The sequence below is a fragment of the Anarhichas minor genome, unplaced genomic scaffold, assembly GCF_050575085.1.
Source record: "Anarhichas minor isolate MPS153535 unplaced genomic scaffold, ASM5057508v1 ptg000058l, whole genome shotgun sequence".
NCBI classification, from domain to species: Eukaryota; Metazoa; Chordata; class Actinopteri; order Perciformes; family Anarhichadidae; genus Anarhichas; species Anarhichas minor.
Genome location: NW_027466504.1, coordinates 12,198,418 through 12,225,229, shown reverse-complemented (window position 1 = coordinate 12,225,229; position 26,812 = coordinate 12,198,418). Strand labels below are relative to the sequence as shown.

At 40.4% G+C, this 26,812-nt stretch overlaps 3 protein-coding genes and 1 long non-coding RNA gene across 6 annotated transcripts; 2 read left to right on the top strand and 2 right to left on the bottom strand.

Moving 5' to 3' along the window:
• Positions 1-1,184: 1,184 nt before the first annotated feature.
• Positions 1,185-8,925, bottom strand: erlin1 (ER lipid raft associated 1). The gene is made up of 12 exons (XM_076076767.1): positions 8,774-8,925; positions 7,484-7,612; positions 7,077-7,158; positions 6,310-6,356; positions 6,165-6,226; positions 5,941-6,066; positions 5,693-5,766; positions 4,839-4,897; positions 4,614-4,705; positions 4,378-4,467; positions 4,194-4,273; positions 1,185-3,574 (listed from the first exon to the last, which is right to left on the bottom strand). Exons 2-12 carry the CDS (start codon positions 7,594-7,596, stop codon positions 3,398-3,400), a joined length of 1,002 nt encoding a protein of 333 aa, XP_075932882.1. The 5' UTR covers positions 7,597-7,612; positions 8,774-8,925; the 3' UTR covers positions 1,185-3,397.
• A 540-nt stretch (positions 8,926-9,465) lies between these two features.
• On the bottom strand, positions 9,466-17,176 carry LOC142932869 (inhibitor of nuclear factor kappa-B kinase subunit alpha-like). 3 transcript variants are annotated; one of them, XM_076076959.1, is made up of 22 exons: positions 16,909-17,176; positions 16,393-16,521; positions 16,209-16,303; positions 15,980-16,097; positions 15,823-15,892; positions 15,638-15,726; positions 15,438-15,527; positions 15,235-15,359; positions 14,915-15,022; positions 14,700-14,835; positions 14,384-14,584; positions 13,869-13,971; positions 13,601-13,724; positions 13,358-13,509; positions 13,194-13,255; positions 12,998-13,107; positions 12,641-12,690; positions 12,271-12,379; positions 11,993-12,140; positions 11,809-11,858; positions 10,265-10,364; positions 9,466-10,142 (listed from the first exon to the last, which is right to left on the bottom strand). In XM_076076959.1, exons 2-22 carry the CDS (start codon positions 16,495-16,497, stop codon positions 10,083-10,085), a joined length of 2,205 nt encoding a protein of 734 aa, XP_075933074.1. In that variant the 5' UTR covers positions 16,498-16,521; positions 16,909-17,176; the 3' UTR covers positions 9,466-10,082. The 3 variants fall into 3 exon arrangements, with proteins under 3 accessions (XP_075933074.1, XP_075933075.1, XP_075933076.1); XM_076076960.1 differs by having other exon boundaries at positions 17,050-17,176; XM_076076961.1 differs by lacking the exons at positions 16,393-16,521; positions 16,909-17,176 and having other exon boundaries at positions 15,973-16,097.
• Positions 9,684-11,184, top strand: LOC142932871 (uncharacterized). Its single transcript, XR_012947542.1, has 2 exons — positions 9,684-9,787; positions 10,080-11,184. It is a non-coding gene; the product is annotated as an uncharacterized LOC142932871 (long non-coding RNA).
• Positions 17,177-21,045: 3,869 nt separating the features above from the next.
• Positions 21,046-24,584, top strand: plaua (plasminogen activator, urokinase a). The gene is made up of 11 exons (XM_076077024.1): positions 21,046-21,185; positions 21,789-21,882; positions 21,982-22,036; positions 22,129-22,267; positions 22,351-22,433; positions 22,522-22,563; positions 22,657-22,837; positions 22,955-23,100; positions 23,214-23,354; positions 23,441-23,589; positions 24,062-24,584. The coding sequence occupies exons 2-11, from the start codon at positions 21,832-21,834 to the stop codon at positions 24,254-24,256; spliced, it is 1,182 nt and encodes a 393-aa protein (XP_075933139.1). The 5' UTR covers positions 21,046-21,185; positions 21,789-21,831; the 3' UTR covers positions 24,257-24,584.
• The last annotated feature ends 2,228 nt before the right edge of the window (positions 24,585-26,812 follow it).

Here is a 26,812-nt window from a genome sequence, read left to right as displayed (position 1 = left end):
TCATGCAGGATCTGATGATCAGGGACAAAAGGAAGGAAGGTGAAGCGCTGGCTGATCCAGGAAGCAGCAAACGTGACCTCGACACCACCTCCTGGGAAGGGAGGGGCTTTAATCCCGCTGGCTTTGCACCCGCTGGCACCAAATCAGACCATTAAAATGAGCCCAGACATCCACAAAAACACAACTCTTCAGTTAAGTAAATAAGATGAGGATGAGTGAAGATTATTTACACTCACAAACGCATGCTTTGTGATCATATATTTCTCACAAATTCAGGAAAAAACAGATCTGGGGGTCAGTTGTTTCGGAAAAGAAAGACTGATGGTTTGTCTGTGACAGGATCTGTAAGGACTGAGAGGTCATAAGAGGAAGCTATCCATCATATGGTTATTCAGGCAGTGGTCACACGCATACACACTCACACACTATGACTGCTTCCTGGAAAGCCTTTGTGAACAGCTGACTGGCCTTGCTTGAGGGCCGGACTTGAGGTTTAGAGACTCTTGGGATGACCATTTTACAGACTCTTCAGACAAACACATTATGTGTGTTAGAACAACAGGGATTGTGTGTGTATATTCAGTAAACGTTCACTGAATCATCCTTGTGTCGCCACAACCACCCAGCCATCTAAATAAGTGACTAGCCAACACATGCACATGGTATGAATTCTTACTTAACTGAAATATTTGGTGGAATAAATGACAAGATTTTGAGCTTGAGATTTTGTATTCCCTACAGTGAAAACCAGAAAATCCAAACTTGTAACTTCAGTATGTGGAGTTTAGGTGTCCCACAGAATATGGGAACTTTGAGTTTCACTTTAGTTCTCTTCTTCTGATCTGTGCACATATCAGCAATGTGTTCCTCAGTCATTGTGTAACCTCTCAGCTGATTTCATTTGTGCACAAGCTTTATTTTTCTCTTGCAGTCTTTGCATAGCTCTACATTTCTCTCAACATATTGCCCGCTCCGTATCCAACTGAGCCCATACTTCAGTGCTTATGCTCAGTTAAACTCGTCTCATTTGTACTTTGATCGCCACTCGGTAAAAATGTGTCTGTGATTTAAGCAGAGCGTTTAGTGTTTAGCACGGTGTTAGCTTTCCTCCTGCTGGCATCCACGTGTAATGCACAACATCCACACCCACACACACACAAAGCAGCGCTGCTGGAGAAGAGAGGTACCAAAATAGGTTTTATTTTACATAAGAACATTGTCAAAACTTGAAAACATTTTTGCATATAAACCTTTTAGAACAAGGAGACAATGTTTGAATTTCACAGATTGTACAAAATTTCATTGACCCCCAATAAAAACAAAAAAATCATTGATTCATACTTTTGCATCTTTATTTAAACCCACCACCAAAGCAAATGCAGAACGCAGCCTTTAACCGCCACTCACAGGTCAAGTACACATCACAACATCGGCCGAACACGAGTAGTTAGTCCACTGCTGGTTCAGTCTTTCTCAGATAAAGTCTGTGATGTTCAGTACAGTTCAGTGTGTACGTCCAAGCTCTTGAAGAAGTCTCACAGTTAAGTTCAAATGGAGCGGTTTAGTTTAGAGGAATCACTGAATCTTTAAGTCTGGGGAAACCCATTATATTTTAAGGCTTGCATTCTGAAAAGTGGAAGTACTATATAAGAGAGCTGAACAAAATCCAAAAGCATCAAAACGGAGAATAAAAACTAGCACCAACTTGCATCTTATTGAAGCCAAAGCTCTGTCAACATTCATCTTTTAACAGAGCAACGCTGGGACTCATATCGCCACACAAAACTGATCAGAGATTAAACTAATCCTCACTTGAGAGTAAGTTAATACTGGAACTAGGAACTGTGTGCTGCTTGTGTTGCCATTAAAATGATCTCGTTCAGCAGAGACTGAAACACTTTGCAGCCTATTAATTCTTGCATTACAGAAAAATGTAAACATTGACCATAGAAAGGAGATTTTGTCTGTAACATTTATACTTTGACAGACCGACATGCTCGTAATAATGTCTCAGGTGTCACATCTTCAAATCAAAACGTTACTTTCTCGTTCCACCAGATGTTTAACTGTTTTTCTTGCACAATTGTCAATGTTTAAACTTTTGAGGGTGTAAGCTCCGTCCAACACTGAGCAGCTTTTTGTTAAAAATAAAAGTAAATTTCCTGAGAATTTACATTTCCTCACATGTGAATAAGCTGTAGAGCAGAGTTGGCAGACAAATGCAGGCACTACTAATCATCTGAATCAAGCCACTACACATTTCCACAAGCATGCCCCGATAATGAAAACCAGATGGAGGAAGATTTACTTCCTTCTTCACAAGAAATACAACCCACCACTTCCTCCTGTGGCACTATCACACAACTGCTTTATTGATACGCTCCCATATTAATTCACTTTTAATTGTTAATCAACTTAAAAGAGCTTTTCTCTCTCTCACAGTAAATGCCACAGCAGGTCTTAGTGCATCATCTCAAGTCTTCACTACAACTAACAGCAAACTACCGCCAAGCTAACAGGAAAGAAACCACATTACTACCACTCTGACACCACTGTATATTTACTATATCAACTGAGAACACTTAAGTATCTGGAGGATTCTATGCAACTATATGCCAATTCGGGGACATTTTAACAAAGTCAGGCCACTTGTTTCTACAAAGCTATCCTTTAAAAATAAAACTTTCACAGATCAGTTTTCATGTCTGTATGATTTCAGCCAACAGGAAATGCTGTAAATGACAAATGTAAAATGTTCATAACTATTTTATGTTCATCCACAAGCAGCGTTTAATTAGAGGTCCTCACATTCATTCATGTTGAGAGAACTCGTGGTTTAGTGTAAGAGAAGATAGCACAGAGACGACCTGCTCACGACACACACTTACACAAACCAAACTGCATTTCATTAATTAGTGTCACCTGTTAGCTTCCAGTTCAGCTCAACCAGAAATGAATTCTCAAAAATCATTTTCCATCCCTCGCCTTGCATACAATAAACTAAATAAAACGCAGCAAAGTTAAACACCGCACTGATTGCAAGCCAGTGTACATTAGGGCGACAACTTGCTGTCGCCTTCCCAGGCATAAGCATTTATTATTGTTGTGATTTTTAACTATGGCATCATTCTTATTCCTAAAACTTGACTTCCTCAAAAGAGTGGAAGGTAAAAAATTGTTTTCCCTTTTATCTCGCCTTCCCTCGCTCTCACTTCTGCTTGTCCTTAAATTTTCACACCCTTTCTTTGCCATTTAAATTTAAGACTGAAGTGTGTTATTCATCAAACTAGCTGCGACGCTATCCCACCCATCATCTTCAGTGCAGTGCTCCCCACCTCACAGACAACACAAGTCCCCGTCGGGTCCTCCTGGCCTTTGCAGAAGCACAGCGGTGGACTCATTGCCCCTCCTTTGTTTTCAGAAAGTCCGCTTGATGAAGGGAGCGCACAGACTTCGGGGGGCTGTTGCTTCCCTCTACGAACATGTTGGGGATGTCCTGGCCAAAGTAGATCTTACTGTTGGCGGCTATGGCCTGGTACTTCATCAGCTCCATGTACTCTGGGGTCAACTTCATCTGTGGAGATTTAGAAGAAAGACAACAGCACGCGAGGATTAGATTGAAGCTGGCTCATTATCAGAGCTCATCAGAATACTGGACTCCTTTAGAACCGTTTGCAGCCGATAAGCACAAACATGTTTGATATATAAGCAACAAGATCATCTTAATAATATCCTGTAGTGTGGGATGAGCCATTATTTTAAAATCTCGTCGTGTGTGCATGTTTGAGATTATTGAAAAGAACATCTGTGAAGTTTCTCCTTGTGTGTGTGATGCAACCTGATTTTAGAACTGCTGTGTTTCAATGTGACAATGTACAGCACGGCTAAACGTGAACGTAACAGTGCTGCTGGCTTTTAACAACATTCAGAGAAAAGAGCCGAGGTGTGACAGCACACTAGAACAGCCACATAGTCACTACACTGACCATGAGACGAGTACATTAAGGGCTCAGCTCGGGGGACAACGACTAATCAATCATGACATGGTAGGTCCCCTTTCTGTAATTCATCAGAGTAACCCATATACTTATACCTTACATTGATTATATTGTAGCTTCCACAAATATACTTCCCAATAGTGTAACTCTATCTGAAAGCCATTAGATGTTGTATGTGTGCGTTTGTTTTTTTACCGTGTTTGCGTCAGCAAACTTTGAAGCAGTGTAATACTCAGCATCAGCTCTGGCCTTCTCCCTCGCCAAAAAGGCCGAGTCTGAAACAAAGAGACAGCGTTGAATGAGACAGACACACGACGGACCAGTTCACCAGTCGCCTCCGCAAACAGGAATACACAAATCCATCTCAGGGGATTCTCACCCTCTATTTCAGAGATCCTCTTCTCCGTCTCTTTCTCCATCACCTTCTGTTGGAAATGGATCTCTGCTACCTGGGCCACTTTCTGAGCCTCTGTGGGACAGAAAAACATGCGAGTGTTAACAGATGCGGGGTTACACACGAAACGCTAAAAAGGGGGAAACTGCTAAAATTGTGACGACCGTCATGCAAATGAAAGCCTGGCTGGCTGATTTACAGTAAAACAGCAGCACATTTACCAATAATGGCCCTCTTTCTTTCGGTCTCGGCTTCCTTCTCCACCACCCTCTGAGTCTGAGCCGTTACTAACAGACGAGTCTTCTCCGCTTCCCTGCATACACAAAAAAAAAGGTTCTCGCAATTATTGTATTTCATGTGTGGCGTTCCTTGACTTGAGTGGGTGGGTAACAGAATGTGAAACGTGCACTAAGACTGCGCTACCAAGTACAGATTTACAAACTCACATGAGTTCAAAGTTCCTCCTGATAGATTCGGGGATCTTCGGCTTGGTAACACGGACCGCCTTCATCGGGATGTTGAAACCATGCAGAAGAAAAAAAAGAGAAAAATAAATGTACCTTCAATCAATCAACATATTTTACAGAGAGCGGTTAGTTTTCAAGATAGAATTGGTCTACCGTCATGTGATGGTTGCGTTTCAATGCGTGTCTTTTGGGCGACATGTTTATATTTTACCCGATGTCATTAAAAAAACAACAGTACCAGAGAGTATATTGGCTTACAGCTCAAGCTGGCTTTATAGTTGGTGCGACCTGTTATTTAAGAGAGTTGAATTGATTTTTTTCCCCCAACCCACATTATGTGGAGACCCGCCCTACACTGCTTCTAGTACTTGTTGCCTTCTTCACAGAATTAGATTACATTTTTTGCTGATGAACAATATTGGTGGAAGGTTGGTAAGTTTATGATTTCAACTCTGATGTGGATGTTTTCACGAGGACGGCAGCTTTCTTGAAACCTGACCCACCATTGAAAAGGGCAGGCACTTAAAAAAACAATACTACTTGGCAGGTGATTGGATGAACCATCTGTCAATCAAACTCTTCCTGAAGCCAGTCGGGAGAAGAGACAAAACATTTTGGTTTTGAACAAACAGCCTCGCCGTCTCCTCGTGCCATCACCTAAACCACTGCCGTGTTTATTAGGAGACTACTGCAAATACTACGATGTAATCTCGGTCTACGTTCTTTCCTTCACTGTGACAGAGAGCAGCAATCGCATCGAGAAGGTCCGCAGCGTAAATTGCGAGATGTGTGTTACTGATAAGGAGTGTGTACGATGGTGTGTGTTTAAATACCTGAATTGTAAGTCCCGGCGCCATAGCAATAAGATCTTTCTGCAAAGCCGTCCTCAGGTTCTCGTCTATAATGTCTGCAAGGCAAAACACAGCCGCTGTTTGAATACACAACATGTTGTGTATTCAAACAGAACACACAGCACAGCACCCCTAGTTGCCATTTATGTGTAGCATTAAAACGAAGCAATGCCGTCTGTTAAAACAGACAGATATATTCTCTATTGCCACAGCAGCTAAAGCGTACTCACCAAATAACTCAATGTAGACCTCCTGTAGTGTGTGCACACTGCAGAACTGATTGAGTTCATGGTGAATCTTGTTGAATATTAGGGTTTTGTCATAGTCAGCCGTGTAGTTCCTCACAATTTCCACCACTGCAAATAAACAAACAAAGGCAACTGTTGTTGTAGCAGCTGGCAGCGGTCAATCAAATGAGGAAGCTTAGCGATGAAAATGATGGAACATGTTGTACCTGCTAAAGGGACCAGCATGTTGACAACTTCTATTCTGTCAAAATAGATCATCACACCCCCGCTGTAAAGAAAAGACCAATGTTAATCTTAATGTTTCATACGTAATGATGTTCATGAATTGATCATCAATACGCTCGGTGTTACCTCGTTCCACAAGGCACATTCTTGATCTCATCAGTTTGGAGAGTGGTCTGAAACACAGAATTTAAATAACGATCACATAATCTGATAATAATAATAAAAAAGATTATTCTCCAACAACACAGGCCGTTTATAAACATGTTGTGGGATTTAACATGAGCATTTTTTTTCAAGTTTCCTGTTACTAGTTTATAAAAAACAAACTAGTAGATAAAGTAGTGCGTGCTTGTTTTAGGTTAAGCTGTGTCAATAATACATACATTATTATATACAATATTTCCTGGAATTTCGCCTTTCATGCAAACGAAGGCGAGCATCGATTTAAATGTGATTTTCAATGGATTTTAGAGTTAATGGTAAAAACAAACAAACAAAAACAACCAGTTGCTGTTGTGCTGCCAAATAAATGAACAAGTAAAGGCTACAACCTGAATACTATTGTAATTACTATAATATGTTAGCTAAAAGAAACTTGAAGGTTGATCAAAAATATCTCAGTGACATGAACCCTAAAACAATGTTATTATAATTCTACTTATTATCATTAAAAAGATTAAATTCTATGCATATTTAACAGCACAACAAGCGTGCATTAACTTGGTGTAAAATAAAGCCACCGTGGTTGAATGGCAACTGTTTGCACGCTGCAGCTGATGTATTTATAGAAGATCCCATTCTGGTTTTTATGCATCAGCACCTTCTGGTTGACTCCTACATTGCACAGGCCGCTGCTAACGGGCCAAAGTTCCCGGGCTGAGAGGTACGTTTACCTGCACTGATCTGTAAGTGGTAATGAAAGGCAGCATAATGTGATATCCGGGACCGTTGGGAGACGTCAGCAATGCCCCACCCCTAAAACAAATACAAACAAATTATTTGGTCTGACTTCTTAACATTAGATGAACTACTGACGATATGTATAGAGGGGGGAGAAAAAGAAAAAAGGACTTAAAGTTGTTTATTCAGGTGTAACAGAAAAGTATGAGGGTGTAGTTGAAAATCTTTGCATTAAATCACAGGGTATCTCTGCTCTGTCCAACTCGTGAACACAGTCAACAATTAAGGCCTTATATTTCCGTTACGTCCCATTTATTATGTTGTAGTCGGGAAGTTAAATACAATTCCCTCAAGGTCTAACCTTGGGACCAGTGAAGTGTAATTGATAGTGTTTTGATACCTGTAGTAAACAGCAAGGTGTCCTTCTTCTATCTTGTGAATGGAGGAGTGCAACATGATGGCCATCACTCCCGCTATTGCTCCAAATATTGCCCCTACGTGCGGCATCGTCATCCTTGCAAGTACTGACCTACAGGCATTGAAAAAAAAAAAAAACATAAGCATACTGAAATATTTATACAACAATATGTACTCAGGGCACCTTTAGCCCTGTGGTCAGACCGTCGCTGTAAATGTCAGCAGCAGTACACACAGTGTTTGGTAAACCAAGCTAAAACGAAAGCAGTCTCACACAATAAATCATACTTTCATGAAGGTTTTCATGTTTATTAACTGGATGCTCAAAGCTTTACGGTCTTAAACACTGTAGTTTTTTATTGTATTGCATTATACTGGGAGGTAAATCTAACATTTAGTCTATCCTCAAATGGAGTGGACAAACTATTACAAAATATTATATATACACACCTCAAAATTTTTTTTTTTTTTTAATGATATAAAATGGGTAGAAACTGTATTTTAAACGCATTTTCACTGAGCCTTGTTTGACTTTGCAAGGGGTGCATATAGATATTTCGTTGAAAACTCTAGTATTACAGAACTTAACTGCATCTTTGTTAGCAAAGCAAGAATAAGGAAATGCTCTGTTTGTTTGAAAGTTTCGCTTTTAAACTAACAGTTCATTATACCGACGTTACACAGCTTGTTATATTATATTTTGTGTCAGTTAACACAGTTAAGTTTAACCCAGGTCAAAAGCGTTAAGTAAACACAAGCCGCAGTCTCTGAAAGTAGTTCATTTATACATCTAAGAGCTTCTGCAGCAGGTTTATGGTTACTGTGTACGTGCCAGCAAGTGTTAACCCTGTAGTGAAGGTTCAAACCATTAGCGTAGTAGGTCATGATAACGGTACCATGATCACGAGCAGTGTTCAACAGCTAACGTTAACAAACACGATTAGCTACCATTAGCTTGTAGAACCAGGCTACTTGTAAGGAAGCTAGCAAGTAGCTAGTTCCTCTGTCAACACATGAAGCGACGTGTTTGTACCACAGATTCGTTTCCTTCAACAAAACTAATTTAATTCACAATATGAAAAGGCTGACACACCACTCGGTATGTAACGTTAACTAGATTAGGTTAGCTACATAGCTAACGTCAGCTAGCTCTCATTCTCGGGTATCGGAAGTCAGCCACTCCGTCAGTGTCCTGCAGCTAACAGCTAACGTTAGCTCAAATGATAGCATTAGCTTGTTATGCTGCAAGCGTAAACCCAACGAGTTAACTCACCTGACACAAACGCTGGAATAAAATCAATGTGTAAGCGTATGAATAAATGTCTGTTTTACGCTCAATAAAAGTACCACTGTATTGAATCGTATCTTTCTGGTCTAATCATTGAACGTGCCCCTCACCCCGCCTCCCACAGGTTACGCTCTCGCTTTTTCTTGGTACGTTATGGTGCCTTCAGGGGCTGTCGGAAATAATATGGCATTCATTTAGTCCAACTATTTGTTTAGTATAAATAAATGAAATTAAATGTGTCCTTTAAATATTCAGATGGCAATAATGTCTTGAGAGCTTTAATTTTGGACATTTATATATAACATTATCTCGTTATCTATCTTTTTTGGAATATTTTATTTTTCCAAGTATTTTAACAATGCATCGTTATCTATCTAAATATATAAATATAAATATATACACACACAAATACATACATATGTATTTGTGTTTGAGTGTCTGGTATCATCACAAATGACTACACTAAAGTACTTACTAATATATTCACTGAACTGTGAAGTCTGCCTGCTTTGCCCAGACGATGGTTTAAGTGTGAAAACCACATATTAAACAACAATGTGGGCTTAATGATGGAGATCAGTATACTGTATGAGCTAAACAATAGGATATTGATTCACATACTATATTGATTTTGCAACGTTTCAAAGAAATCTCCCACAGATGACAGGACTGTACACTGATGTTCTTCCTCCTTTAATGAAAAATTAAAGATACTGTTCGGCTGAAGTATGTCCTGACTAAATGCAGTGCCTTTAACTGTGCCTGTTACTTGAATTTTGTCGTTTTCGTTTCCATTGTATGCATGATGTTACTCTTGTTCTTCCTGTCCTTGCCATTTGCATTTCACCAGCTCCCAGGAGAGCGTTGAACCCGGGGTCTTATAAACAAGTAATTTCCTGTATGTGTGCAGGCAGTTGTCTGGTCCACTGTGTGAATGTAAATAACCGGATACTTACAACTTTCACTTGAACAACACTTGCAGAGAAAAGACTAAACATGGTATGTGCCATACATTTATAAACATTCCATCATGCATAGATCTTCAGCAGCAATGTTTGACTCTAATCAATATTACAAGTAAAATAAATAAGTCTTGGTTACAGCTAAAACTCAATAATATACATTTAAGTTAAAACATGAATAGCTTACCATGTCATGCTGTTGTATTAGAGCATTACATGTATGTAAAAAGACACAGAATGGAATCACAAAGCTTTCAGATAGTGTCACTCTGATAAGGCACTTGTTTACAGAATACATCTCTAACTATTAACACCGAGTCTTTGGTCAGTTTCTACAGCTTCTGGGGTTGGGCCTTCACTGCTGTGTACCGAGTCCAGCTCCAGTCCTGATCCTGGAGAGAGAACAAACACGTTAATACTGGACTACCAAACACAACCTTCTCCATCTACCATCTACTGGACAGGATCTGCTTACATGCATGAACACACACTGCCTCACTCCTGTATACCCTACCATGACACTGTGCTCCATCTCCTGGGCGGCGTCTTGCAGCAGAGATGTTAGTTGACTCAGATAACGCTGATTATCATCCAGTAACTGATTAACAGTTTCACTGCAAAAGACAAAAGAGTGTTTGAATGTGGGGATTACCACCTCTGACCCAATAAATGTCAGAATTGTTCACATTCAAATTCACATACTACCAGTGTGCCAGAAAAAAAGATCTACCATGTCCCAATACATAGTATGTCAAATGCAGTGTTCCAAAAATACCAGGATGTCTCTCTGCATCTGGATATACGAGCAGGATGGTCAAAGTTCAAAGTGCACTGTTATGACAAAGTATGTCCCAAATGAATGCAACAGTATGTACTTTGTAAGGGCGGCTGCAGTACGTACTTAAATAAAAAAGAAAAAGAATGCGAGTTGGAATGCAGTGTTTATCTTTCAGGATTTTGGGGCTCCATATTAAAGTTTTTTTTAAACGCACAATTGTTGAAACTGACACTCTGAGAAAACAGAACCTCAAGTTTCAACAACTCTAAAAACATGTTCTGCTTTGCACCTAATTTGCAATCAAACATGGCACCTTTTGCAACACACAGCTTGCAGTTTACTACTTAAGACGCAGGAATCTGACATGAAGTCATTTGTTGGGCATTTCAAAACACAGAGGTAGGGGTAGACGTCGATGTGGGTGCTGTCCAGGGCTGGATACCTGACTCAAGGCACTTCTTCCTAAAGTCTAGCCAGGGAAGCTACTGCTTGTGATGTTGATGAGGTCCTGGGGCCAGACTCAGACAGTACTTTTCTTTCCTCTGATTTTCTGCTTACTGTAGTCAATAGAGTACACACCACTAATGTATACTGTGTGTGCTGAGCATGCTGTACTGATTTGTTGTGAAGAAAAATAAAAAGGTTTTGTTTCAAAATGGCTCCGCAACAGTCTGGCGACCTGTCTAGGGTGTATCCTGTCAGCTGGGATCGGCTCCAGCCCTTCTGTGGTTAAAGATAAAGGACGGATGGATGTTTCAAAATGTATTTGTGTTTCTGCACATGTATCTCTGCAGAATTCTCTTTATTCAGATCGCTATTATTGAGACAAAGCAGAGTGTAGTTGGTTGGACAAAATCTTTTAACATGAATAAAGTGTGTGTGCCATTTGGTGCATGAGCTTGATTTTGAAAAGTGTTTCTGTAGTTTTGAATACAGCGGTTCATTTTGCAGGATGTATGAAGTGTTTTGTGCTTTGGGTTTGTGTTTTGCAAAAAAAAAAAAAAAACGTATTGTCCTCAAGTCATTTGAATAGAGGGGAATACCAGTCCTGTTTCTTCTTCAAGCTACTCACTTAGAGGTGCATGGGGTGACCCCTTGTGGCAGCTTTGTGAATTGAACCAAACCCAGCAGCTGGTTTCAAAAGATCATTAATAAACTTGTACTGCTGCTCAGTGTAGATTTAAACTCATCTTCTAAAATGCAGCTACGTGATGTTTTGGTGTGGCTATTCCCATAACAGTGTTTTTCAGATACAACTGTGATGTATACTTGTGACTTACCCGTCAGTGGGTTGTTGCATTAGTGACCGTGATGGAGTATTGTTCTGAGCCTAAACACACAAACACACTCTGGATTAGCTGCAGTTTAATTTGACATTTAATACTGTACTGCGGAGCTTCACGCTCCTCAGACATCACTGATAGCGGAGCATATTTTCCGGAGTGCCATTCGTTATTTACTCACACAGGCAATCTTGAGGAGGTACCAGAACTCTTTCTGTCTCTTCATTTGCATCTGCATCACTGCGGCCTCTGCAGTTTTTATGTTCTCCACCGCCCTCTCCAACTTAGGGAACAAATCCACGATGCGTTGCTTACACACGAGAATTGTACTACAGGAAAAAAAGAGAAAGATGAGGGAACACCACAAAAGACACACGGGGAACTGTTAAACAATATCTCAGATGATGAACTGAGCTGTGCATGGTTGTATATGTGTGTTTAGACTACTGGATGAATTACCTCAGGTGAGTGTACAAGTCTTTCAGCACTCTGTCCTGGTTCTGAACTGTTTGGAGTATCATCTTCACCATGTCCGAGCTGTCACTGTAGCCATGTGTGGGGTCGGGACCTGTGCGAACACACACTTCTATGATCATCCATGTTCTATCATCTGACAGAGGCATGTAAACAAATACTACACGCGTTCTTGCTATCCACAACGACCACGCTGAGGAAGTCATTAATACATCGTGAATGTATTTATTTGTTATACAGCTGAATTGTATCCATAGCATAATCAGATTCCACTGTAAGTGGCTATGAACAACAAAAAGCTGGAGCCCCGATAACTATTGTCTATTATTTTGAATGTGTAATGATTTGTACTTACTTTTGCATTTAGCTTTCAGTTGCTTGTAGAGTTCAATAGCTTTTACCTCACTGGAAAAAACAGCAAAGAGGGCGACAACAGTCAGATGTGTACATACATTGAAACTGTTTTTTCTTGCTGTAATCATTCCTCCTGTTCACACTGGCCATTAAATGATTCTTTCATAACATGCATCCAATCCAGTAAGTCAGAATGTGTCAACAGTCTGACTTAATTAAATCTTTTTAAAGTTTATTTGTCACCGAATTCTTTGTATTTTGAATATAGCCACCTAACTATTGTTTTATAAACAGACTTGAACAAATGTGAACTTATTTAAGGAAATGATCATAACGTGAATATAACAGAGGTACTCACAGCTGTTCCATGACATCCCCCTGTCTCCTCGCAAATGGACTCCTCTGCAACTCCACGATCTCCGAATGCAGAGCCACTATCTCTTCATCCAGATAGCCCACATCTGCAACCTACAGCGGACAACGCCATTAGCATGCAGTGTTTTGAAATACCTGCAAGTGAGTTCACGACTGCTAATAAGTAACAACTGTCCTACCTTTGAGAACCCATCGGCCTTCTCTTCATTTTCCTGCCAGGTCTTCAACATTTTTTCCGAAGCTTCAGAAAAAACACACAACAACAACCACAGAGAGTTCACCAAAGGCTTCATTAAAATGACTTTAAATGATGTGTCCCAGCAGGAGATTAACATCCACTCACAGATGCCAATGTGTCTCTGCTTGGTGTACTGGTCAAGGTCATTCTGGATGCTGGTCTTAAAAATAGCCAGTTTGGCTCGGAGCTGCTGTGACTGGGAGAACAGCAGGTTCTTGTACCGTGTTAAGTTGGTGTTGTAGCGCAGCAGGCTCAGCCTACACATACACAAACACAAGGTAGGCAGATGTTTCATTGTGTGGGTGCACGCATGCATGCGTGTGTGTGTGTGTGTGTGTGTGCACTTACATGGCAGCCCTCTGTCCCTGGTACAGACGAATGTAGTCCTCTTTCAGTCCGCAGATGTAGCTGACTGCTTCACCCCACACCTTCCTCAGAGCAGACAGCGGGAGCTGCGTCTTCGTCTCCCTGACTGAGACAAAACAAAAACACAGATCAGACAACAAATTCAAAGAAGCTGCTATAACTTTCAAAGTATTTGGATCTTGCACGCGGACCAAAAACCCATTGCAAACGGAGGAGAACCTGTTAAGATGTATACATTTGAAATGTTCACCTATAAAGTTGACGCTGTCTGGCAGAGGTCTGGCCGTCAGCGGTCCAGAGTACTTGGTCAGGCTCTTATCGAACAGGAAGACTATGGAGCTGTCCCAGCCTCGCTGGAAGCAGAGAGCGAATATCACTGTGAATACTGAAGCGTGTTAGTGGATCAAGTCTAGTATATGCTGAGCTTTAGACTTCCTGAAACATTTTCTTCTAGAGAAACCAAACAGGCTGGAGGCAAGCAACCGCCACGCACTCGTTCATACAGTCTGCTAACATATTGTCAAACTATTTTTCACATATTACATTATTTACCATTTACCATTATCTAATTGGGAACTAAATGTTAACTTAACTGCATTATTGAATTATGAAGGGAAACCAAAAAAATAACTAATCCCATTTACCAGTGTAATGCAGACAAAATTTCTCAACAAAAACAATATTTCTAAAATCTGCTGCTCATGTACTTGTGGCTGGGACTGTTTGGGACTGTTTCAATATTTTGTTTATGTGTGTGCCACATACCAATCCCTCTGGCAGACAGTGTGCGGGCGGTCTGCGTGGGTCGAGGGAGATTCCCGTCTCCAGCAGCAGCTCTTGACTCAGCGGGGTGAGGTGTGTCTGAGTGTGTGTCTCCAGACGAAGCTGCAGGGAGTGTAAAGTCTCCTCAGCACCCAAAACCAAAGAGTGCAGCTGGGCCGACGTCATGTCCAACACATGAATCACCTGGGCAAAGAAAGGCACAAAGCCGGGCCGGTTGCTTCGCGTGCTGTCCTCAACTGGGATATATCAAACCATAAATGCAATCAATGAAGTCTTAATAAAGGTTCTTATTATTAACCTTCAAGCTTAGAATATTATGCAGAGCTGTGTAGCAGTTTGGCTTGTTTGTGTCAGGATCCAGCCCTCCACCACGCGTTGCAGCGTCCCACAGTAACAACATCTGCAGAAGGGACTCGACTGGTTCCAGCAGTGGCCTGGGAACACACACACACAAGTTAGAATGAGGGCCGCTTGACTAGTTGGTTTTAAAAAGCCTGTTTTCTTTGTCTCTACCTGCTGACATTGTTGGGATAAGCGAGATGTGTGGAGAATCGGACTTCTCCGTTCATGTCCTCTACTGCCATGATGTCTTTGGGACCTTTGTTCTTGACTTTACTCGTCCTACAAAAGAAGGCAAACGCGCAAAAAGAGGGAACTGAAAATAAAGCCGACAGATTAAAAACTAGACCCATAAAACGTTCCAAACATTCAGAAAAAAAATCTGCATACATGATTGAAATGTTACATTCCCTAAATGTGTGTTTTAATGTCATGTGTACGACCAGATTCTTTAGAAAACAGACGATAAATGCATTGCTGCTATGTGGACTCACCATTGAACAGGCTGCATGTGGTGTAAAAAGGGGCGAAAACCACAAGTGCATTCAAAGATCACTGTCCCAAAGCTCCAGTAGTCCACCGTTACAGTGTAGGGTTTACTCTCAAACAGCTCGGGAGCCTGGCACACATGCAGATAGATTCATATAACAGGGGTTGATTGAAAAACAACAACATTGCTTGCTGATGCAACACTTACCAGATACTGGAGAGTTCCAACAAAGGATGTACAGAGACTGCCCTGATCTAGGTCTTTTGCATAACCCAGATCTATTATTTTATGGACAAGCTGGAGGAAAACATAGTTTCATAATGAGAGCAAGGCACAGAAAACCATATAATATACTAAATTGAAGATTACACGGGCAGCATGCATGAAATAAAAGGAAATGAATTCACCTTCCCACCAATCTCCTGCAGAACTATGTTCTCTGGCTTTAGGTCTCTGTGAATGATCTTATTTTCATGGAGGTATTGGATACCAGCGCCTGTGTTTGTAAAACAAAAATCATTCCATAAACATTTATGCATCAACATGTGATAACAATGACTTTTGTCAAAGTAAAAGCAGAGGGAAACTTTACCAATGTCACTGAGCAGCGACAGGACTTCACTCTCCTTTAGTCCACAGCAGTTTTCTGGTTTATTCAAAACCTAAATAACGATGTACAGAGGTTAACAGCGCCATGTTTGGAAAGAAAACAAACTGTATGGGGTTTGAAGAAAATACCCACTTGGTACCTTGCGTAGGTCTCCTCTTGAGCAGTACTCCATGGCCAACAGGGGTAAGTCATTTAAAGCAATGGAGCTCACCTCCTCTGGAATTTCTCTGGCCTGAACCACGTTCACATGATTCAGCCTAGAACAGAGAGAAAGCCAAACATGCAGCGCTGGTTTGACAGGAAGAAAGTGCACAGTGGGGTCTGTTCACAGGCTGCTTTTTGAACACAAGTGGAGGATTTACACTCACTTCTTCATGATCTGAATCTCTCTGCCCCAGCGGTCTTTGTTCTTGGAGTTCAGCTCCAGGCGACAAAGTTTCACCGCAATCTTCTCTCCCAACTCCTGCACCAAACACAGACAGGGAATAAAAGCGAGCCAAAAACACACACCTGGGTCCGAGGTTTATGTTGCATTCAGATGGCAGAACTTACGAGGTGCTGGTACAGGTAGACGTGCCCAAAGCCTCCCGTCCCGAGTTTCTCCTTCATCTCCCAGGAGCCACACAGCTGGCTCTGTTTCAGTGCAGTCCGCTCCATAGTGTGAGGGAACGCAGACCTCAGCTACAAAGACCAAAAACACAAGATGTGTCACTGTCCAGAAACATTATGGACCACACTGTAGATCTCCATCAAGGCTGCTGTTTACAGCATTCACACATCTGTCTCTATGCATCTGCAGGGGAAGGTGTTACTGAACGGTTAACTGTTCTTTACTACTCATTATTCATTATTAATCATACTCTATTTTATAGATGCTTTTAGTGTTATTGTGTTACAGTGACCTACAGGGAAGCATAGAGACATACAGTAGCGTTAGCGTTGTTGTTATTGGATAGCATGTTACAATCTTAGGATCAGGGAAGTTAAATAACTCAAAGACAGGTTAACTGAGTTGATAAAATAGTCTACTAAAGACAACATCTCGCTCTACAAACATCACAAACTCACCAGGAGGTCAGAGTCGACAGATCACTGTTAGCTTACTTTGGATGTCAGAACATTGTTGCTTCAAAGTTAGCTAACCGTGTTTACGGCTCGTTTTTTGTTATTTAGTGTTCAAGCAAGTCAGTTGAGCCGGCGAAAATATACCTTAACTCTTTACAGTCCATCAAACACGGCTCAAAAGTTAAAGTTCATCTTGTGTTTTGTTGTAGTTTTGAGTGGAAAGCTGCTCGATATCTGCGCAAAGTGAAAGTGTGTACTGACAGACAGACGTTGTTTCTGCGCATGCGTGTCTGGTTTAAGAGCATCGGACAGGACGCCCACGAGGCTTTCTGTTTCCTAAAACGTTTCTCCCTTTGTTCGTGGATTTCCCATGTCAACGTGTAAACTAATGCATTTTAAATCAACAGGGGTGTTACATAAGCCAATTCGTTTATTTATTTTTTTACCTTGAACGCAACCGTGTCCATCATAAGCAGCTTAGTATGAATATTAAGACACGGTCTTAATTTGTCAACTAGATGGTGCCATGTGCTCATCTTCAGCCATGATCTGAAGGTCATTACAGTAAAGTAAATGTTAGTCCTTTTATTTAAACAGATGCTCACGTTATGATTAAGAACTCATTTTCAAAAGAGACCCCTTGCACACACAAAGAAACACTTAAAAACACAAAAAGTCACAGTAATTCCCATACACAATAGATATTAGTTCCATATTAAAGAGATCAATTTGGCTACCAGTGGCATTTAAAAGACATTATGTGGAGTATGATGTGTTTTTTTTTCTCTTCAAAAGCACAGTATCTATTTAAAACCAATTTTCCAAGCTCAATTTAAACATGCGGTACAGTTAAATGTCCTATGACCTTATATCGTAATTAGAGTGTGCGTGTTATTTAGATATGATCAGAAAGCACAGGAAATGAGGCAGTTTTTTTTTCCAGTATGTCCTCATAAATAACGAATGTACAATGCAACCTCTTTCTCTTGGTTATGGAGTAACATTGCACCTTCCCTCACTTGTGTAGTGCTTTGTGATCACAGTCTTCAGGCTTTAAGGTGGGAGGTACTCATGTACAATATAACATAATCAAGTGCAAAAATAATTGTAGGTGGAAAAATGGTCATTCAGAAGAAAAACATGACTTGTTTCTGTACAAGGATCCCAAATCTTTCTGATCTTCTGTTTGCTAGTCAGGTGTTCCACGTGTTTGTATTTTTAAATGAATCTGTTTTCCAGTCAGATCACCAAATATTGCTGAGCTTTCACCGTTGCATGAACAAATCTGCATTTCAAGTCCAACTAAACGCAGAATAAATACTGTGTGTTTTTTTAAATAAACAATATCAATCATTTATATGTTTAGAGTTTCTGTTAGGTGGTTTCCAGAGATTTGAAAAGATCCTAATTTCTCAAGCTCTTACACGAGAGACCGAGAAACATTTTAGATTAGTCAAGGAATGTGACAACATCGGTGAGGAAGGGCTGATGCAAAGAAGACCGGTGCTGCTATTGTAACAATAGCACAACATTCTCTGCAGCTGTCTGCACTTTTGTTGTGTTTGTTCCCCTCTGTGGGAAACAAACAGTTTCAGTCAGATATCAAATTAAAGATTCAATGACAATGTTGTTCAACCATGAATTAAACTGATCTTATTAAATATCCATTTTATTTGATATTGCCTCACTTTCTCCACAAGTTGCACAAATGTCAAATGTCAAATGTTTGTTGTCTCTAGTTTATTAAGATGTGCAGTTTATTCATATATTCTTATCCAGCTAAATACATTGTGAAAATGAAACAAGTAAAAATATGCATGCACAACATTCCCATTAGTTGCTTCTCATAACTGTTTAGCTTCACAATTTTACAGTTATATTTAACGGAAAGAGGAAGCAGACAGGTATCTGAAGAGAGAAGCTGAAAACACATGTGATTAAGAGTGTGAGTGTCAGATGATGAAAGCGTGAATAGTTTGGCGGATGAAACTCAATGCTTGTCTGCCTGTTTACCAGGTGTTTGTCCAGTTTGATACAGGAGTAAGAGCAGTATTAAAATGGCCGGCAGGGTTTGGGTCAGAGATGTTTGGCGCTTGTTTCAAGTTAAAATGGAGTTTAGAAAAAAGAACATAATAAGATGTGACTTCTTGTTGGAGTTTGAAAAAATTCTCTGACAGAAAATGAGACAACCGCATTTTGATCTTGATACTGGGCAGTTCTTTGAAGTCCAAAAATAAATTATGACTCACTCTGTTTCTGAGGATTTCTATTTCTAGGGTGTCAGGGTGTTTCTAATGTGCAAACCGCCACTGTCTATATAGAAATAATATCATACGTATGTTACTGTGCAGGATGCAACCCTAATGTTATGAGGGAAATAACACAGCGTTAAATCATACTTTTATGGCTTTAAACTTGAATTATATGGGACTTGTTGTCCCATAGGGCTATTGTGAACAGTATAAAACAGGACAAATCGTCTATTCACAGGTAACTCATGCTTGACACCTGTAACACCTGATACAGTATCACCAACACCTCTCACACCTCCGGTGCAACTATAGAGATCGAACAAAATCTAGAAGAGATGGATTAGAGCAGGTTGAGAAGGATAGCAGGAACTCAAAGAGGTGAGTATTGAGCCTTTAGGCACCTGGAGCGTGACTGGTGTCCAGACTGGGCAGTTTGGAGGCAGAAGACTCTAAATTAAACACTCCAGGATGCAGCTTGCCTCAACCACAACTATCCTGGGTTTTCCTGGGTTGGTTCATTTCTGTGTAACACAGTTCTTCTTTTGGTAAAACACCTGTGTGAAGCTTAAAGTATACATTTATCAGTGAAGGCTATTGGAGTCAATACATTAATGTTTGCTTGTTATTCAGTTGTTCCACGCCTGCTGACTTCATGCATGTTGTACATGTTCATCTCAACCTTTAAAGTTCTCTGGTACACAAGGCCCTGCACCAAGGTGTCATATCCGCTTATTGTCACTATCAAAGAAGAGGAAATGTGAGTAACACCAGCGTCAGAGTATTTGATGAGGAAACATTTAAAGTAAGGGGGGATTTTAGTCTAAAAATCCCCGTGAAAAATCCATAACAATGCCCATTCTTTTAGAGGAAGCTGTGGTACAATATTAGTAGATGTGCAAAGAATGAAAGACAGACACTCTGTCATCTAAACAAGACTCAAGTGAAGAAGGTGGCTGTCTGTAATACGTGCAGTATGTGTCATTTCTGGTTGTGATGTGCTTCAGTACATGTTGCTTTGTTTGTTTATGCTGAAAACAGTGTATGTTATTTTTATTGAGATGCAAATGCACCACGACAAAATTAAAGAAATTAACATACTTAATAGATGATGAATGATGATGAATCCCTGAGCTTTATTGTGATGTTTGCAAATTGACTACTTTGGTGGTACTTCCACCATAAATGCAAAAGTCTGAATTATATGAAAAGACATCAAGAAAGGTTTACTTTACTATAATGATGCAGTCATACAAAATGGCACATCAATTTAGTCACTAAGTGTTTTAATGGGGCATTTGACCAAGCAAATACATAATATATATGTAACATTGCCATATAGTGTGGTAAAATGTAATCTAATCTTATAAAATGTTATCTAATTCCACAGCTTAAGATCAAGGGCCAAGGAATTTAATACCAGTTTGATCTGAGACCATCAAGACCACTTGAGTTAGCTTAGATTTGAGAGAAAAAGAGACTTTGGATATACATTAAGGCATCATGCTATACCTTTAACAAAGTAGTACTTTTTCTCATGCATGTGCTGTAGTTTCTATTTTGGAAATATGATTAGAATCAAATTGAGTTAATTGGTATGAAACTCAAACCTGTCATACCTTTGAGCAGGATGTGCTCTTCTGCACCCACAGCTGCAGCAGTTGTCATTGCACACATGACCAATTTTGGATATATTATTTTAAAAAGTCTCACTGTGGTTTAAGAGGGAATGATGGGGTGTTCAGTGTGTGTCACAGGAAATGACAAATTCATTTGGTCAAGACTTTGCTGATCAGCAATTGAGCCCCAGTGATGTTTTCTTATTGTCTCCTAAACCACTCCCACTGGCCCGTGTCTTTTTAAATGGGAGGTAAGACGGGGAGGATCAGCACTGCAGCACCAGAGCAACTAACAGAGTGAGTCTGGGTCAGCGACGACACAGGTGCATATCAGAGGATACAGAGAGGAGATCAAATCAACTGGAAGAAATAACAAAGAACTTCATCGGGATTTGCAAGTCTGGACAGAAAGGTAAGCTGTAAGCAAGCTTTCTTGACTGTGACATTCAGCAAAATATAAGAAGTTCTGTTACTTTACTGTCTGAATGATAAGTCAATTATTTTAGTTGTTTTATTTGTATAGCCCAATATCATAAATCACAAATTGTACTTACAATGGTACTATATAGTGACGATGAAAGTATTTGTTGACAGAAATCATGCAAAGTTAAGTTTAACCACCATTTTGTCATTATCAACATGATATTGTATCTTAGAAATACCTAGAAATTTGATGTCTGAACAATACGAATTGCTAAACTACTGTGATGTAATGGTGCCACATGCATGGAGTAATCAACTAACATATATCGATATTGCACTGTACAGTGTTTACAGTACAGAGCGCACACAGCAAACATGCTTTATCTGTTGCTCTCACGCTAAAAACTCTCCAGCACCGTTTTTCCTCTGAGACAAAGACAGCACATGTCCGTTCAGTAGTCACACTTGTATCATCCTGCCATGTGCATTTAAATTACCTCCACTTAAGGGCACAGGAGCGTTGAATCTAGTCTTCCAGTTTACTTTGGTTCCATTTCTGTAATTTTGTTTCTTTTTTTCTGTCCATCTTCAGACAAAAATATCCCCAATAAGGAGAAGCGAAACCAGAAGTGAAGATGAACCTGTTAGTCATTATTGCCATCTTTGCAGGTTTCAGCGTTGATGTGGTAAGCATTAATAAAAGGAAGTAACTTTAAGTTTAACAGACATACAGAGGAATGCAGGGCGTTTTAAAGAAATTTTGTTTTTGTCTGTGCTTCTTTCAGACTTTTTCACGAACTAAAAATAGTTGGTTACCTAAACCTCATCGCACTAACAGGGGTAAGCCAACTGTCAGGGCAACACTTATTATTCTGCATTTGTTACATCTGGTGAGAGACATTAAATGTCTATTTTTGCAATGTGATCCTCAGAGATGTGTCAGTCTGGGGATGGGAGCAGTTACAGGGGATTTGTTTCTGTGTCGGCACACGGACGAAAATGTCTCAACTGGAACAGGTTTAACATCCCCTCAGGAGCTTCAAAGGGACTTGGCGACCACAATTACTGCAGGTATACTTTAAGTCACCAATCTGGGGCCGAGACATGTTTCGGAGAGGTATCATGTGTTTAATATTATTTCACTTGAATGCCAGGAATCCTGACCAGATGGTGATGCCGTGGTGTCGTGTCCGAAGAGGAAGGAGGATCATGAGAGAATTCTGCAACATTCCCAGATGTAAGGTTTGATTGGGGATAAAATCATTGAAGTATTGTATGTTTGATTTGGATCTTTCCATTAATGTCTCTTTACTGATCCCATACAGGTTCTACACCAACAACAAAACCTCCACCGGCTGTGGATACAGGTAAGATGTGTTGTTTAAATATACTATTTCCTTAATATCATCTTGTGATTCTTTCATCATCGCTCACTGACTCGTCACTGTGTGTCCCTGCAGAGCTGACATGTGGTGAGAGGTCTGAGCAGAGGATGCGCAAAATCGTGGGTGGTTCTTTCACACCCATAGAGTCGAACCCGTGGGTCGCTGCTCTCTTTCATCAGCGCAGCGGTTTCCTCTGTGGTGGCTCTCTCATCGCACCATGCTGGGTTCTCACAGCTGCACACTGCTTCCCTGATGGGTGAGAAAAAACACCCACTTACAAAATACAATGTACTCTTGTTTCTCAATGCAATATGACTTAGATATGTAGATATGTAGGCCTTTGTTTACATAGTTGTGTTTGTTTTTTGTTCAGTAAGGAGACAAACATCAAGCGTCTGAATGTGTACCTGGGGAAGACTGCCATCAATGACACTGATGCTGACAGGGAGCAGCGCTTCACTGTGGAAAAACTGATCATCCACCAACATTACAATGATTCCAACTATAACAATGACATAGGTGCGCAGACTGTTACTGTGTGTGTGTGTGTGTGTGTGTGTGTGAAAAAGATAAAGAGCTGTACGGGTGCTTTGTGTGCAGGATTCATAGCTGTGTTTGTCTTTGCATTTCAGCACTGTTGAAGATCAAAAGCAGAAATGGAGGATGTGTGGTGAGGTCAGCGTCTGCACGGACGGTGTGTCTTCCTCCAGCTCACACTCAGCTTCCTGCAGGATTTCAGTGCAGCATCGCAGGATTCGGGAGGGAGAGATTCAGTATGTACTGCAGAACCTCTAACCCACAGATTCATTAACCTGATCTCTGAGCCGTTTCGCTGATTCTGACACTGTGTTGTCTGCAGTGGCGATGCGTTACTCGCAGTTACTGAAGCAGGCCGAGGTGAAGCTGCTCTCGCAGACTGACTGCACAAGTCAATCGGACTATGGAGGTCGCCTCACTGAGAACATGATCTGTGCTGCGAGCCCTGACTGGAGCACTGATGCCTGCCAGGTGAGCAAAGTCTATGAATGAATGTCTTCGACCTTGCTTTGAAAGTCACCGCAAAAACAGAAAAAAGAACAGAACTTATGCAACATGTTATTAAGTTTCAGCAGCATTAAAGGAGATTCTCTTCCTAAGGTTATTGATTATATACAACCAATAATTGCTCAAGGGTTCAATAGAGAAATTTAGTTTCATTGTATAAATGCTGGCTCAGCCTAAAATAAGAATATTTTGATGAATAATTAATACTTGGATATTAATCATACAATTTATCACATTTAAATATATTGTGGTGTACTGGTGGCTCAATGGGCCAAGAAGACACGCTCATTTGTCCACAATATGGTTGCTTCAAATCTCAGGTCATTGTTTTGTTTATAGACAGTCAGTATCAATATGAGCATTTATAACAACAAACTTCATGATTGGATCTCTTCATGCTGTGAGCGTGACTGACTGTTGCATCCTCCTCTCACAGGGCGACTCTGGTGGTCCGCTGGTGTGTGAAGCGGCAGGTCGGATGTTTCTGTTCGGGGTGGTGAGCTGGGGCGATGGCTGTGCCAGTAGGAACAAACCAGGGGTTTACACACAAATCACCAACTACAACAAGTGGATCGCAGCCAAAACTGGGCTCTCCAAATACACCACAGGATTCATGTATCCCACAAAATGAAGCAATGGCAGAAAGTTGGGCATCTTATTAAGTTAATATTTGGTAGCAGTTTTGTAGCTGATGGGCATTGCTGTTTTGCACGTTGACGATTTAATGTAACCATTCGAAGTGAAAGTTTTTTTTACTGTAACATATTTTACTGTATATAGTATGTAATACTTTTGTATATGGACTTTTCATACCAAGAGTAGGACTATTTTAAAAGCTATTTGAAAATAAGTATATTTATCTAATTTAATGTAATAACCATTTCCTCTAGAAGGCTGGCCCTGCTTTTGTGCATTTGTTTATAATAAATTAAATATTTACATTACATATTCATCATGTTCATGAATCTCCAAGGCCCAAATGTGTCTCTCTCTCTCTCTTTTACATGATGTGCACACTCTATTCAACACATGCAGACATGTTCCTGTGTTGACACTGCATGCCTAACGAAGAGTAGAGAGCATGTGCTAGAAGACTTAAATATGTGTCCTAACAAGTGAATACTGTATCTTATGAAATGAACTGCAGAAACATAGACATCCAAAACAACTGAGTTGGTACTCAGACAGTTTGTGTGTACTCTTTCAGTTCAGTTTGTCCTTCAGTGAAAGAGTCCTTAAGTCAAACACTGGAGGGCACTGTTGGGTAAAAAATGACATTTCGGCAGCTCATCAATCTCAAACATACTGAAAGTCACAAGTATGTTAGTATAAACAACAATGACATCCAAACTGAGTCGGTATCGTCATAAGTGAAGACGCTTGAAGGTTAAATACACACTTGTTACACTTTTTAGAGACAGTGAATAGTGGGATGCAAATTATTGAAGATACATATGACACAGAAGAAAGCAATGCCACTTGTTTTTCTTGTCGGACTTGACTTCCAGCTTATATTTGCTTTTTATGGACAGTGCACAGGAAATACTGCAAATAATTAACATTGTTTAAAACCTTCACAGGGAAGCTCCTCACACAAAATGATGTTGGTGGAGTCAAACCAAAGGAATGGTCTGATCTCTTGTTTCTTATGTTGAGGTTGTAATGGAGAGATAGAAACTCAGAGTTCAAACCATAAACAACTTTATTCATCAATACACCAGAGAAGCCTTTTTTTAATACAACGATATGCTCAGGATTACAAATAGGTGCATGAAAAATCTAAAAAAAATTTAAATGAAGCATGATTGGGATTAAAAACAGAGTGACAAAAGAAGATTGATGGATTAGAGATAAGATTTAATATGGTTAATGATCAGGAACATGCTGATGTTTAACAACGTTTACCCTGTTCGTCATCTTAGTTTAACACAAAACACAAAGCACAGCTGAGGCTCATATTGTCATTAATGATTCAGGTACTATGAACCTATTGGACAACTTTACCTGATGATGGTGCTATAGATGAAAAGTCAGGGGATCGCCAAAGTTATTACAATTCATCATGAGGGGAGCATAAATGTGTGTATTTAAATGTCATGACAATTAATCAAATAGTTGTTAAAAACATTTCACTCAAAGCCACAAATGTCAACCTCCTAGTGGCGATAGAAGAAGAGTCAGGGGATCAGCAAAGTCACAAGGTTTTATCCTCTGGGGACCATGACTGTTTGTGGCAGTCCATCTAATAGTAGTCAAAATATTTTAGTCTGGACCAAACTCCATAAAGCGGTTCATTTTGTCAAGATAATTGATGCCTTACTGTATTGTCACAATATAACAAATTACAAAAGATAGCGAGCGCTGACTTTGGGTGTACAAACACCAGCTGCACATAGTTTCTGTCCCAGAATCAGCTGCAATGAAGGCAAAGTAGGTCACTACGCTTTTACTCTTCTTAATGTAGGAGAAACTATTGTTTATATCCATATGTAGCATGGTACAAATCAGAGTAGTTCTGCGAAACATGGTTCTGAGGAGAAGGCAGAGCGTCACCTCTTGTAAGACAACTTGTGATCCCCAGGAACGTCTCAGTGTGGAGCAGCGAGTGTTTACATGCTCAGTTGTCCACTGACTCACACCCCATACCGCCATCACCCACACCCTTCCCAAAAAAAGCAACATGTCACAGGAACGCTGAGCACCACTGCTCCAATCATGACAAACAATCGATCAATGCAAGTACATATACAATGGCAACACAAAGAGATGAATGATGAATTGTGTTGCAATCATTTTAGCACACTCTGTTGCGCTGAACAACCACAATCCAACTGGTCATCGCGTCATTATTGAAAGCATACTTCAAAACCTCTCTAAGCAACCTGCTGCAATGCTTTTTATCAACGTCTGTTTGGACAAGTCCACATATACAGATGGTTCACAGCAGTGCTACTGGAGCCAATCACAGTCGGTCATATTCATTCTCAATTACTCACCGTAAGCAGTTTACTTTACTGCTTCTCTACTCTGCCTCCACCCATATATGGATTTGAGAGGCTGCGAGTATGAGTCTTACTCCTCTTTAAGGACAATTCCTGAGGAAGAGGAGAGGAGAGGAAAGGAGGCAATGGATGAGAGGAGAGGAGAGGAGAGGAGAAGAAAGCAGAGTACCAGGGTGTATTCTAAC